The sequence below is a fragment of the Montipora foliosa genome, chromosome 8 (assembly GCF_036669935.1).
Source record: "Montipora foliosa isolate CH-2021 chromosome 8, ASM3666993v2, whole genome shotgun sequence".
Lineage (NCBI taxonomy): Eukaryota > Metazoa > Cnidaria > Anthozoa > Scleractinia > Acroporidae > Montipora > Montipora foliosa.
Genome location: NC_090876.1, coordinates 6,458,362 through 6,472,721, shown reverse-complemented (window position 1 = coordinate 6,472,721; position 14,360 = coordinate 6,458,362). Strand labels below are relative to the sequence as shown.

Sequence of the window (14,360 nt, the reverse complement as noted above, 5' to 3'; positions counted from 1 at the left end):
GTCACTCTTAGAAGGGAAAGGGTTAAATTGTCCTGATATTAGTGCAAGAAACATTTCTACCTCTTGAAGCCATTCAAAATTGGCTTCATGAAAGGAAAGTTCTCAATGAAAAATTAACTTAAAGACTAACTTCATTTTCTCAGTACTTCTACACATAAAAAGAACTAGCGAAATTTCCGCGTATTAAAAACTGACCACACCCAGTACTTGAGCTTCTTGCCATCCCAGGCAAAAATAATAGTTGTGTGAATGTAAATCAAGTTGAGCAGAGCCACAAGTTTTTCCTCAAAACTTTCGCTTTGTCAATGTTGCCATCTATAATCTCAACAGTACAAGAAGCTCTACATGAGTTTACTTATCTCACTATTCGCTGACTGATTTTGTGTTTGAGATAGCGAGGTTTTTTTTAGCAGTTTATGAAAAAACAGTTCACCTTCCAAAGGAAAGTAAGGGAACTGCAAAACATAACTATGATGAAAACGCGAATGGACAGATATATGTCAACAACACACGGGAAATTCAAAAAAACGACACACAAAAAATATTCAGTGATTGAATGGTGCGAGATTATTCACATCTGTCCAGGAAAAATCTAATTTGCGTTCTGGACTATAAAGAATATCATGGAAGCAAAGATTTCGCCAACGAAAGATCTAATATTAAAACATCTTATAAAAACTCCTTTTAGTGGACAAAGAATGTCTGAGAAAAGAGCAAAGGTAACCTACTTCATCTAGGTCCAAGCTGTCCACCTCAGAGGGGGAACTGCCGTTCTCCAGCATGGTGGAAATGACTTTCCCTGTTGCTCAAAACCAGAACCTTGACGTGCCGGTATCCGCCATGATGAGGAAAATTGACAAATTTCTTGAAGTTTATTCCTCTTTATTTTTATCGTCTGTTGCGTGTTTTCTCAGTAGCGAATTAAAACTGATAAATTTGGAACAAATGCTACATTTTACAAGCTTTTAAAGTTTTAAACAGCTGTGTCACATGGCATTACACCAAAACACCTCAAACCAACTGTGTAAAGTTCGGCAAAGTTCGGATATCTTCGTTTACTACGAAAATTTTTGTGTTTTTTTACGAGAGCGGTATCCTGTGATCAGCGGATTCCCTTGGTAGGACAGCAAAAATGGCGGAAACGTGAAGAACATGTACATACCGGAGAGAACCAGCAATCGCTCAGTTACGTTGTAATACAAACATGTCTAGGTTATCAGAACAACAGATTTTGTCTCGGGCAAGGGCTTCGTCTCTTGAAAACGTGAAAAATTTGAACTTTTGGTGAGAAATTTGATAATATATATCACGATGTACTCCTGCACTGCAAACTTTATACATATTTGCTAAAAATTTTGAACAAGACATTTGTTATTGTTTTAATAATATGTATGTCTTCTCTCGAAAACAGGGGAAGTGATCTAAACGATGTAAGTGTAATATTGCCGAGTGTTGCTTTGATACCTTTGCAAAGAGTATTTTTACATGCAAGCTCTCAAGGGAAAGAGATTGTTTTTATTATGTTGTTTGCAGATCTCAGTTTTGCGGCAGATGCCAAACGTTGAAGTTTTGAGCCTCAGGTACGTGAAACATAAAAGATTGATGTCCTTACGAATATTTCCAACATTTGCCTTTTTATCATTAATCGAGAAAATAATTAACCTTTCTTTTTTCCTTTTCTTTTCAGTGTTAACAACATAACAAGTTTAAAGGATTTTGCTTATTGTACCATTGTTTTTTCTGACTAAGATGTACTTTAAGAAATTTAGACTGTGCTCAAGACATGCTTGAACTCAGAGCACGTTACAACAGTATTATGCAGGGTCTGAACAATCGATGGAGTTGATGATCTATGACAATCGATGACAATCGTTGGCCATCGATATCAATTAATCAATTGATTTTGATAATCAATGGACTATTGATCGCGCAAGTTTTTGTGATTATCGATTGTCACTGATTAACAAAGTCATTGATAATCAATCAATTAAATAACATCAATTTTCGTTGATTACCAATAGGAATGCCAGTCAATGACACTTGATGAAGTTCGCTGCTACTTTTGTGTGATTATCGATTGGTCATTGACTGGTAAATGCCAATCGATGCCAATTAATTAACTGTAATCGAATAATCGATTGATTTTCCGATCATTGATTTCCAGTGATTGTTCAGGCCCTGTATTATAGTGCAAATGGCAGCCATTGTGATCTTTTTATATAACTATTGGTATAAGTTCAGAGAGAATAACAGACTGCAACTTTTGGCACTCCCACTCTTTTTGAAATGTTTGTGAGATTTTCAATCCTACATTCCCAAGAGTGTCGCTCATACATTTTGTTCTCTATTACTCTAGACAATTTTGCTAGACATCAATTTTTGATTACCCGTCAAAGGTGAAAGAGTAACTAGCATGAATGCCAACTCAAAAGCTTTGTCCTTTTCAACCCTTTTCCTCTTAAGAGTGCCACTTATAGATTTTACTCTGGTTTACTTGACATGGTTTTACTTATCGATAGGGTACCCCTAAGAACAAAATGCTTTGATTGTTCAGCTAGAGTTTGAGTCCTGGCGCCTGTTTCTCAAAAGTCCCAATAACTTTTCGGGCAGGAAAAGCCAGTCGTCAAAATACAATTTGCTTAATTTGAAAATCTAATCCTTTAACATGTTCTTGATGTAAGAAAAACAAAGAGGATTGCAAAGTTTGATAGCTTAGAACCTCTGCGGTGCGAAGATATGAAGGGAATTGTGGCACCCGAAATAGGCCCGAAAAGTTTTGGGGCTTTTTAGAAACCGTCCACAGGATCTCCTGCATGTTAATCCAGTGATTAACCAATTGCAGTAGGTCAATAGAAAGACGCATAATAATAATTATTATTGTTGTCCGGTGCAGGACTTGCCCATTTGAATGAACCATCCATGTGCTATTCACTTACTGAATTTTAGATCACTCAGCAGCTAGTCTAGGGTTGTGATGATCCTAGGAATCACTAATTTTAGTGTTCTTCTTTGTGCTGCTGTCCACTTGTTTTCTCAATTTACAACAATACATAGATTGAGTGACAAGACGTTTTTTTTTTTGTTTTTGTTTCTTCATTTCCTCTTGCTTCAACAGGTCCAAGATTGAGAGAATTGTACCTTAGAAAAAATAGCATCAGAGATATCACTGAAATAGGATTTCTGAAGAATCTTCCTAAGTTACGAGTTTTGTGGCTTTCTGATAATCCATGTGCTGAGCAAGAACTTTATAGAATGACAGTGCTGAAGAATTTACCTAAACTTACAAAACTTGACACTATGGGTAGGATATCTTTAACTTGCTTTCGAAAAATTTCAAACCTGCAGGTGTTTTCACGACTGGGTGATGACTATTGCTCACAAGCTATACAACCATTTAAAGGGGCTTTAAAAAGACAAACTCGGCAATTCTTAGAGTTGCATTTGTCTTGCTCTTTCCAGTTTTGACTTTTTACCACAAATTATTTTCATAATTCTACGGAATTCATCTTCAAGCGCCAACGACCCAACGTCGTTTTGGCTTTCATTTATCAAACTTACGACACCAGCCACGTATGACTAAATCAATTGATGCGTGACATAACCCACCAATTAGCATCTTTTGTTACCACAGTACGTTTGTATATTTGAACTCGATGCCAGTGGAAAGCGTTGGAATCTGTAGGGATCTTTTACTGAAGAATTTCTAAAAACATATCATGAGTATTTGAGGTGTGAACTAAGCAAAAACTTCAATTCACTTTCTTGAGTCGATCTTCCCAGCTATGTTTGGAAATTTGATTGATGGGGGCCAAAATGCAGTTTGACGCTTGGCGCTTGAAGGTGAGATTCTGCAGAATTATGAAAATCATAGTAAAGAAAAAAACTGTGTCAGCAAAGATCATCATTAATGAGAGCTGTCTTGATTTTTCATTGCTAATAGTTGTTGAAGATGCAGAGGTCTTGGAGGCAACTGAAGACGGAAAAGAGATTCCTACTCCAGATGATATTCCTGTTCATTTTGATTTTACTGCCACAGATAAGGTAAAAAATAAAATGTGAAGTTAAATTAATTAATTCCACTGTTGCTCCAGTGCAGGGGCAAGTTTTTCAAGAACTGCATACAGGCCTGAGTAGTTTGTTTAGAGAAACTTATTCGTATAATGAAATCGTGGCATGTAATGGTGTAGGCAATCTTGTTAACATTCACTTCTGGCATAGTGAAGTTTAGAGCCACCATCTTAGAATAACCCCTTAGACGGTCTGCTCAGTTTTCTCCTGAGCTTATCTTAGGTTCCAGTTTATATTCTTCCAAAAGAGTTTTGCCTTATCTTCACCTGACTTTAAACTTGTGTTTCTTTATTAGCATCTTCTAATGGGTCATTGTTAATCAGCTTTGGAGAAACTGGGCCCTGAATCTTCATCTAAGACAAATAAATGGTTCCAGAAACTTTCTACAAGAAATACTGCTTCAAAAGATAAGAGGACATTGTGACAGATGTGGTTGATTGTCAAAACCAACACCTAATACCCTGTTATTCCTTGGGAGAGCAATAATCATTCAGAATAATTTTGATAAACAGAATATGTAGTGTTCCATGTGGAGCAATCTTTGAGAATAACATGTCGTGCAACTTAATAAGGACTGCATCCACTTCCATGTCTGTTTTAAGTGGCTTAATTTCAGCAGAAAAACAGGAATTTAAGCCTTTGGCATACCAACTGATTTTCTTTCTTGCCCAAATGTGATTGTTCTCAGAGTATCCTCAACAGTGACAGTGGAAGAAAAGACAATCCACCAGATGCAACAGGTAAGAGACAAGTTCCATTCCCTGTGAGCAGTGGTTTGCAGCTACTAGAGAATAGCATCGGGAGAAATGAAAGAGATTAAAGACCTGGAAGTCAGAAAATGTTGATTTTATGTTTAATTGGTCATTTTTATCATGTATTGTTTGAAGCCTTCGCAGTGGATTAAGCAGACAATTCAACTTCGACTTACAAAAAAAAATGCAAAATCTAATAAAGGGACATTGGAAGTTGCATGGGTAAATAATTATTAATATTATTGTTTTATTTTGCAAAGTTGGTTACTGGTAACTATGAAAGTCTGCATTCAAAGTTTTGTCAAAAGGTGTGCTTCCTTTGAACAAGAATGATAAATTAGAGAACAAAAATATTATTATATTATTTTATAATCCTTATCCGGAATGACAACACTGACTTTTTAAATTCATGCTTGGGCTGAAGAGATTTGGTCCTTGAAATAATTTTGTAAACCCACAGCTTGGTCCTGTGTGCACAGAGTAAACCATGTGTGTAAATTTGGAAGATGACAGCTAAGACTACTACAGAGCTCGATACTCTTGTGAGGTGAATGACAAGTGAAGCTGTCAGTGACCAGGCCAGGTGCCTTTTATGTCATGATTACGAAGTTGTTTAAGGCTCGCTGGTAGAACCACAGCTATTCTTGGTTCAGAGTAGCAGCCTTGCATTTTTCTGTTATTTTGTAGTGTCCCATTCTAATGCAAACTATATAATCTTCTTATTTCAGAACTTAGAAGTCTAGAGCCTTCATCACAGAACAATTTAGTACACGAAACCAAGTAAGTTGTGAACATGATTTTATTAATTTACAAGCACAGAGTTAGTTTTTTGCATTTGTTTGGCTGTAAGACTACAAGCATTAACATTGGCACAGCCAACCAACTCAACTCCTTCCATCCAACAATGAATTATAGACTAGCCAGTTAAGGAGATGTCTGACTCTAATATTTCTGTTGTTATGTTAGTTTGGGTAACTTTGGCAGGGCAAACAGTGCACACTAGCCGAGTGTGTCACTAATTGTTCTTACAACATTTTCACATCTTCTTTGATTTATTACTGTTCAGATGTTTGGCAACATGGAATCTTTTTGCTTTAAACTGGAATTTCAATCGAGTGTCCTAAAACCAAAACCACAGTAAGTACTTTGGCCAATCAAAAAGGAAGGAGACAATCCAGTAAACCAATCAAAACTCGAAGGAATTACACTTAGCCGACACAAAGCGCGGGAAAATGTGCATGCACGAGCCACGAGTGGATTTGGTTACACTTCTGATTGGTTGAAAAAGTGGTGCGAGAACTTTGAACCAATCACTGAGTAAAGTACTGCAAAACCAAAGCAATTTGCTAATTACTTTCGACACTCAATTGAAAACCGCTCTATAAAAAAGAATTAAAAGTTTTTGATGGTGACGTCAGCTATGCATTTGCCCTCTTTTGGAGGAAGCCTATCAAAATGCGTGCATTATACAGCTTAATATATAAAGCCTGGTTTTCACTAGTTACGCAAGCGCAAGCCTGTACATCTACATCTACATGTTCCAGCACTCGGCAAAGTTCCTTTTTGACTTATGGCTGTTTCTGCTTAGGTGGCCTCATACACCACAAGCCTTTTTAAAGACATCACCGCCAAGCCGGCCACTTCTGCCGGAGAGAACAGGACAGCCACAACACCGGGGACTTTATTCCCTACTCTTCTCGAATAGTGCTTGGGTTCTGTAACGTCCCACAGGAAACTTATGAACATGGAAGATATTTGTGAGACGGGACCTACGGTTTATAGTCCCTATCCGAGAAGACTTGAAAGTCTAACCATTTGCAGATGAAATTACAAAGGCAGCACTTTCTCCTCCGTTATTTTAAGATCCTGAGTGTTGATCCGGCCGGGGTTCTAACTCGCGACCTCCCGCGTGACACAGCCCGACGCCATTTCACGGTGAAATAAGCGCTCTGGTGCTTGCGTCGCTAGTGAAAAGCAGGATTAAAAGACAATAAACGATTCCATAATTCCTTTATTTTTCTAGTAAACTTCGAGCTCAGCTAGGTCTCAAGCCATTATTCCTAGAGGATCAGCCAAATAACAACAATACAGTTATTACAGCAGCAAATGCCCAAGAAAAAGAAATGGGTCGCTCCACTGACCGTAGAGTGAGTTTCAAGTATTTGCTTGACGTTATCATTAAACAGCTGATGAAGCTTCTGAAAGTTCTCACATTTTTCCACAAAAGTTTTTTAGAAGTGTTTTTTTTTTTCAAGTACCCTGGCTTCTTTGAAATTTAAGTTGTCGAGGCCATTTGCAAAGAGCAGCACTTTCCAGGTTAATAGCTAAGCCGAGCAGTTTGTGCACTCGGCGCAGACCCATCTCTCCCTCGTTTCATTCCATGGTTGATTACTGCATCGTTCTCTGCTCTTCTTAGAGAGATTTGTTTTCTCCAGTTACCCCAAAGGGGGGCGATGTGGCCCAGTGTTTAGGGGGCGGATTTACAACTATGGATTCCGCGGGGTAAATCCCGCGGGATTCGTTTTCCACCCCCCTTTTTAGGGGAGCAGATCGTTTCGCCGAGTAGCCTATTCGCCCGAACTGAAAACCCGTTCGCCCGAAATGAAAGTCCGTTCGGCCGATCGCCTTCCAATCCATTTCCATGGTGCTGTTGTATTCATGCCAATTTTGAGTTTCTAGACACGGCTCCAAAAGCTGCTAGCTTCTTTACTTTTACCCCTAAAAACACTTTGATTTGTTTTTAGTCGATATGTTCGCGCTCCCGTGCTGAATGACTTGATACTGCAATCACCATCATTTAATTGAATGAGGAAGAACAAACTCCTGTTCCCTCTGGTTATATTTTTACAAATTATACTAGCTTTTATAGACTTAAGAGATATCAAGATTTTATCTCCATTCTTTTCTCTTTCTAGAATAAGAATATTTTGACAGCAGTTCTCACTTTGATCCAAGAGCTGGATCATGCAAGCCTGCTAACTCTTCAGAAGGAAATTGATCAACATCTGCAAGATCGTAATGAAGGGAACAGCACCTCACAACAAATAAATGTACAGAACGAGGAGAAAAGAGCTATAACTGACTAGAAAACTGGTTTTTATTATTTCCAAATGAATATATATTGCTACCAAACCACAAATACAAGGAATCATTACACCTCGTGAAGCAAGCTAAAAGCTGCCCTTCTTAGCTTTTGGTCTATTATGCAAGTTAAACGCAACTCTACAGATTTCAGAATCTCTTAGTTGTTTCTGATAAAATGAAATTCCTTTTATCTCAGCTTTGAAAATGATTATACAAGAAAAATCTTACTAAAGCTGTAGGAGAAAGCCACTTCAGCATGCAACGATTCATTTATGGTCTTCAAGAGAGCTATAGCATCCTATGATAAAAATAGTAGATCTCTCAGTAATCGTGGGAATAATTTTCCAACGTAATTAAATAATACAGTCCTGTTTAGTGAACTATCGGCCTGAACTCGGGAAAGGTCGGATCAATAAACTTTTGGAAGAGTACTATTTATTTTGTCGTTAGCAAAGTACGTAATTATTGCTAGTCTACCTTCATGTTTACCTCCGAAGTTCAACCCGGAAAAGAGCGAAATCGAACATTCAACACATTGACGTCTTTTCTTTTAAAAAAAATGTATATTTTAATGCTTAAGCATTTTGACCACTGTGCGATCTTTTGTCGATATTCTTACATCGTACTCCTTTCGTGATCTTTAGAATGATTTATTGCAATTTAAGTTGTCCAGTCAGTCAGTTTTGATAGAAATTTACCGAATTCACTAAACGTCTTACCGTCTTTCCTAGTAAAATAAGTTTCAATTTCAATTGCCATTAATTAACTGAACGCGCAAAAATACTGTATGTTCTTGCCGAAATCCTCGCCTTCGGGTGTATTCTTAACGCATTGTTAATATTTCGCCAACTCGTTTAATTTAACAAATATTTTATGCTTCACTTACGTTGGAAGCAACCAGAAATTCAAAGGAGTAAATTAATTTTCGGTGAATGAGTGAGTGAATGAGTACAAGACAAAAATGGGATAAACTTGAGTGAGAATTTAATGTATTGCTGAAAATTTGCGGAAAGAAAAAGTGTACTGTATTTTGAATTGTGCCAGATGATTGGCACATTGCTTGATTCATTAAGGAATCAACTGAACTGTGGTGAGATGCTGGACGAAATCAAAGCGTACCAGAGTGGATCTTTCGTACCGACTTCGAACACTTTTTGGAAGGCGTGCAGGAATTAGAAGGATCGTCAAATATGTACTCCGATCGATAACGCAAAAATGTTTATATTTGCTTTGAATTACTGCTGGTCGCTAATAAACTAAGGCAAACAGTATCCTTTTCAAAAAGGTGAATCCTGCCCTTTTTATGACAAAACTGTTCGATTAGAAAAACTGGTCAGACACAAGGTCGACGGGACCTCAATTTCTGTCATAAAATATTGAAGATACTCTGTAATCCTACTGGGTAAACAGGAATATTTGCTGATTAACTTGAACATGACAAAAAATAAATAAATAATTATGGAAATTTAAGGATCATGCCGTAATTAGCATCTGAGATAAGTCTCCCATAAACGATTTAGCAAAAGAATCAAACTCCGTGTAATTGACAGGAAGCAAGAAAACACGATCGACGAAACTTACGCCATTTTATCAAGGACAAGTCGAGGGAAAGACCCCTAAAAACCGGGATCATTTTCAGCGTTTTTGAATCTCCTATGAAAAATATCCGTATATAACCTGGTCCTTAAAAGACGCACTCCGAGATATTAACTAACCATTGATTAAGCAAACTTCTGATATGTGCGTCCATAAATATAAAAAAATCTAAAATATTGACTCCCTAGTTAAATTAATTTAATTAATCAAGACAGCCAAGGCTTGATAGAACCCCTGCAAACCGTTCATTTGCCTCGTTAAACGAGTGTGCACCTCTCCAACCCGCACCCAAATAAATAGGGAGCTTTAGCAACGACAACGGCGACGGCAACGAGAACGTCACAAATTTGCATATTTAGAGGGCAAAAACAAATTGCTTTGCACGCCCTGCACGTGCGTTTTTCATTTTTGTCCATTTCTTTGCCGTCGTCAGCAAAGCAACAACGTGAAATTACCAAGTTTGAAGTGTTGTGGAGAACGTCAGCACCCGGAGATAAATTTTCATTTTTCTCCCCTAAATTAAGCGCCGCTCGTAATGGTTTCATTCGTGAGGGACTGAAACACCTTTGTCATATTAAAAGGCTTGGAATAGTCGCGAAGTGATCGCAATAACGTAAATTTATGTTTTTACATGACGTTCTCGTGGCCGTTCCCGTCGTCGTTGCTAAAGCTCCCTAATATGAAACAACCTGGCAGAGAGCTATTACTCACAGGTAACCCAGGCTCACTGTGTGTGCCACATAGGTAAATATAGAGAACATATGAGGCGAATTTTAGGTCTGGAAATTTGCAAGAAAATACGTACACGAAGTTTCGGGAAAAATGGTCCCCGTTCACCTTCCTTCATAGATCTTAGACATCCGTTTTTATGAATATTTAAATCTTTCCAGTTGTTAACGTAAACTTAAGACTTTTAATATCTTTTAATAGGTGAACGGGGACCATTTTCCCCGAAACTTCGTGTACGTATTAAAGACAACAACAGCTCACCACATGGTAAGTTTCATCGATTTTTATTTCCATTTTCTTGCAAATTTCCAGACCTAAACTTCGCCTCATATGTTCTCTATATTTACCTATGTGGCACACACAGTGAGCCTGGGTTACCTGTGTTATTAATAGGGTTTAACTTTTAAAAGTGACTCAGTGGAAATGCTCATATACGTCTGTCAATCGGCATTTTTCTAATGAGGTTAGTCTTAAGTCAGTCATACAAGAGACATCAATTTAAGAACGTTGCTGGCTTTATTTCAGGTATTCACTGAACCTTTATGTGTTTGACCAAAAATAAAGTACCGATATCTTGTTTAATCTTTGCCTTGTTCATAAATTATACCTAATATATATACACACTTCTCCGGTTCAACACGACAAAGATGTCAACCGAAGAAAAGGTTACATCAGACCAGTAAAACCGTTGGAAAAGTTTGTGAGCCTTCAAAGATGCTGTAAACCAAAACAATTATTATTGGTCATCCCTGAATGAGCAGCTTCCTTGAATCTTCATTTGATCATGACGAAGGTACGACTACCTGCTTCAAAGTCGTCGGAATTCGTTTCCAGTGGACGTATATCAGCTTTTACCGTTATGAGAATAACAGAAGTTTGATTCTAGTAGATGATAACGACTTACTTATTTATCTGAATACGCGCATCCATCGTTGCATTTATAGACGTGGCGAGAGGAAAAGTGGCAAAAGTTCTCTAAAGGCGGGCGAAATCCTGCCGCCTTGAATGACTGCCCCTGGGTCTTCAAGGAAGGAAACGAAATGATTTTAATAGAGAAAAAAAGGCTTGAATGGGTGATTTCTATTGGCCGAACTAACAAGTTAACCGAGAGCTGATAAATTGGCTGGTTGCGGTGTGCGCAAGTGATATTAGAGAGATCAAGCATGGCGTTTACTTGACACGGCAAACGCAAAACGATGGGCTGCTAATTTTCATAAAAGCATAAAAATCATGTTATTCTAACTCGTCTCAGCTCTCTCTTTGGAAAAGTTACTTGATGCCTGCTGCTAACGCGCAAGAGATTAGCTCATATGAAACGAGTTTCTTCCATTTTTGGCAAAACACAAATTTTCGTCTGCCGGGCTCTCAGTACTTGTCATAAAACCTTAAAAATCAGTAATATTCCCTATATTCTTTCTTTATTATTCTCTAGTCTCAGTGATATTTACGCTTTCATTATAGATCTATCCTTCCCTTCTAGTGCTTGTTCATTAACTGTGGATAAACGGCAAGAAATCGGCGTTAAAATGAAATTGCTTTCCTCGAGTTTTTCTTCGCGAGTTTCTCTGTACACAGCTAGCACTGAGCCCCTCACAAACCCGGCTCCACGGACTTGGATAACGATTCCGAAAATATCGTACCCATATAAAATTTATCTCCTTCTTAAAGATAAAGAAAGAGAAGTGTGTTCATCGATAACATGTGGCAAATGAGCACAGTCTCACGGTGCTCACGTTTGGCAAAGCATGTCGGCCTACACTCGAATTCGCGACAATTTTCTTGTTGTATTTTTATCAATATTAATTTTTCTAAAATTAGCTCAATCCCTACCTAAAGAAGGTATAAAATCAGTTTCTTTTTGCATGAATTCAATCAAGTTCTTCTCGCCGAGAACAAGATGTCTTTGTTGATGTCGCTATTCGTGGGTTCATTTTTATTTTGCGGTGGCCTTGGTAAGTCTGCATTGGTTATCACTTCTGGACCTTTATACCCCAAAATACCCCAAAAATAAGCAACCTTTAAAGCTTTTCTTCACTTCTTCGCTCCATTGATTTCTTTTTTTTTTTTATTTCCTCCGGTTTTCAGAAGCTCGCGTTGAGGATACTGTTACTCTGAGCGCCGAAAACAAGAATTTTTCAGCGTCAGAGATAAACAGGTCGAAGATCAAATCAGTCTTCAAGGAAAACGGATACGAGATAAACGAGGTTCAGGCAACGTCGAGGGATAGGCGCGGGAAGAAGTTTCATGACACGGCCATTATTATCTCCGGGCCGAAAGCCCCATGCTCTGAAGCGGCAAACGAAATCACTGCGATGAAAGCCCAGCTGCACAAGGCAATCGAAAATCAGAAATCGGGTATGAATTGTGTTTACAAGCACCATAGAGGTTTAAGTATCAGTTAAATTGCGACTTCTGAAAACACCGAATATTGGATTGTTCCGTTCAGTTTAGTCAAATCCAACAATCGATAACTCGCACACCTCGAGCTACCGTAAACACTATTTCTTAAGAACAATGTTATAAAATGTCCTTAATTTAGTCCGCTTGCAGTTTATTTCTCAACGTGAAGGCTAAAGCGAGGAAGCAGACATTCCCTCAAAAACGCAATAACGACTAGAATCTTTGAAGAATCTCCCCAATCATGATTATCGGATTTGAAATTAGTCAGTAAACGAGCTGGGTAAACGAGTAGCCTGATTCTCAGACGTCCGAGGACGTTCGCGGCCACTTCGCTTCCCCCGGAGAGAAGCGAAGTGAACAAGCTAGTAAACGAGCCACTTTTGTGAATTCAGAAAATCGAAATTTCCTTTTTGGCAACTTAGAACTATGTCGTGGCGATGGTTTGCGAACAGCTGGAAATGTTCGTTTCAAAACTGATTTACCAAGTGATTAATGATGGCAAAAGGACTGAGTGGAGTACAATTCGGTCTGTTAATCATACGAGTGATAGCAGCGGGAGTCCTATTTGTTTATCACGAGTATCATTACAGACAGAATCCACCACACGAAGTTCCCTTACCAATTAATCATAAAAATTACAGTTTGCCAGAAAAGAAGAAGAACCAAGTTTGGAAAGAAAGGGAAACTTTGCATTAAAAGACTGACAAAGGAGGTGTAAATTGTTTAACGTCGCTCTGAAAGAAAGAAGGAAAGAAAGAATGCCTCAATTTAGGAGTCTGTATATCTGTTTCTACGGTGATTGAAACCAAGGATGTGATTGGTTGATTTAAACTACAACTTTGAATGTGATAGATTGGTTTAAACTACACCAACTATACAACTACTCTCTTTCCGAAAAATAGCTATTTTTCGGAGGGAGAGAAGCGACGACCGGAAATGCGTCTGCTGTTCGCAGGCTAACTTTGAACTGTCCGACAACAACTTGGCAAGTGAATTAGTGGAAAATAGGAGTTTTTTAACTAATCACAATCGAGGAAATTGTAGTTTTTATGATCAATGCTAGTAAGTGGCAATGAAATCATCTTTTATCCTCACTTTTTCCTTTTACTTTTGATAGCTCACAAGATATCTGCTTTGTTCAATCACCTACTGAAGGATCTTGAGCAACAAAACACTAAGGGCAAGATGTGCAAGATGTCTGTCAAAATCTTGTTTACAAAAGCCCTCCGCAATCGCGTGCGCGCCAAAAGGTGGTGGGGGGGAGGGTCAGATAGCGAAAGCAGTTCAAGTTCGAGCTCAACAACGACCACAACCTGCATCGGTGTCTCGATCACAACTGAAACCAAGTCGCAATCACAAAGTGGATAGATAGATCTTGCTCGCAAACTGCAGTCACCTCCATTTACAGGAAACTAATAACCTTGTAAATTGATTCAAATGGTCAATAAAAGGTGTTTCTGAAACCCAAGTATTTTTGAATATTGGTCTTTAATTTACAATATTTCTACCCAGAGATGACAGGGAGGATTTCAAGACAGATTTCATAACAATTGGCCTTGTTTTACTAGTCTTGCTATTCTCTTTGATGTCATCTGCGATCTATTATTAAGGAACTTAAGAAACGACAACGGCGACGGATACGAGTACGTCACAAATTTGCATATTTAGTGGGCAAAAACAATAGCTTTGCACGCTCCGTACGTGCGTTTTTCACTTTTGTCCATGTTTTTG

At 38.3% G+C, this 14,360-nt stretch overlaps 3 protein-coding genes across 4 annotated transcripts in view; 2 read left to right on the top strand and 1 right to left on the bottom strand.

Moving 5' to 3' along the window:
* Positions 1-1,037, bottom strand: part of LOC138012795 (ataxin-7-like protein 3) — a 17,976-nt gene extending 16,939 nt beyond the window's left edge. For both annotated transcript variants that reach the window (XM_068859683.1, XM_068859684.1), the window contains exon 1: positions 729-1,037. In XM_068859683.1, the coding sequence (XP_068715784.1) occupies positions 729-782 (54 nt within the window). In that variant the 5' untranslated portion in view covers positions 783-1,037. The remainder of the gene's footprint in view (positions 1-728) is intronic.
* Positions 1,038-1,129: 92 nt separating this feature from the next.
* Positions 1,130-8,335, top strand: LOC137967546 (cilia- and flagella-associated protein 410-like). The gene is made up of 10 exons (XM_068814051.1): positions 1,130-1,284; positions 1,412-1,430; positions 1,534-1,580; positions 1,688-1,725; positions 3,116-3,301; positions 3,941-4,041; positions 4,757-4,808; positions 5,549-5,600; positions 6,844-6,967; positions 7,736-8,335. The coding sequence occupies exons 1-10, from the start codon at positions 1,205-1,207 to the stop codon at positions 7,904-7,906; spliced, it is 870 nt and encodes a 289-aa protein (XP_068670152.1). The 5' UTR covers positions 1,130-1,204; the 3' UTR covers positions 7,907-8,335.
* A 3,770-nt stretch (positions 8,336-12,105) lies between these two features.
* Positions 12,106-14,094, top strand: LOC137967806 (uncharacterized). The gene is made up of 3 exons (XM_068814387.1): positions 12,106-12,181; positions 12,315-12,584; positions 13,747-14,094. Exons 1-3 carry the CDS (start codon positions 12,127-12,129, stop codon positions 13,995-13,997), a joined length of 576 nt encoding a protein of 191 aa, XP_068670488.1. The 5' UTR covers positions 12,106-12,126; the 3' UTR covers positions 13,998-14,094.
* The last annotated feature ends 266 nt before the right edge of the window (positions 14,095-14,360 follow it).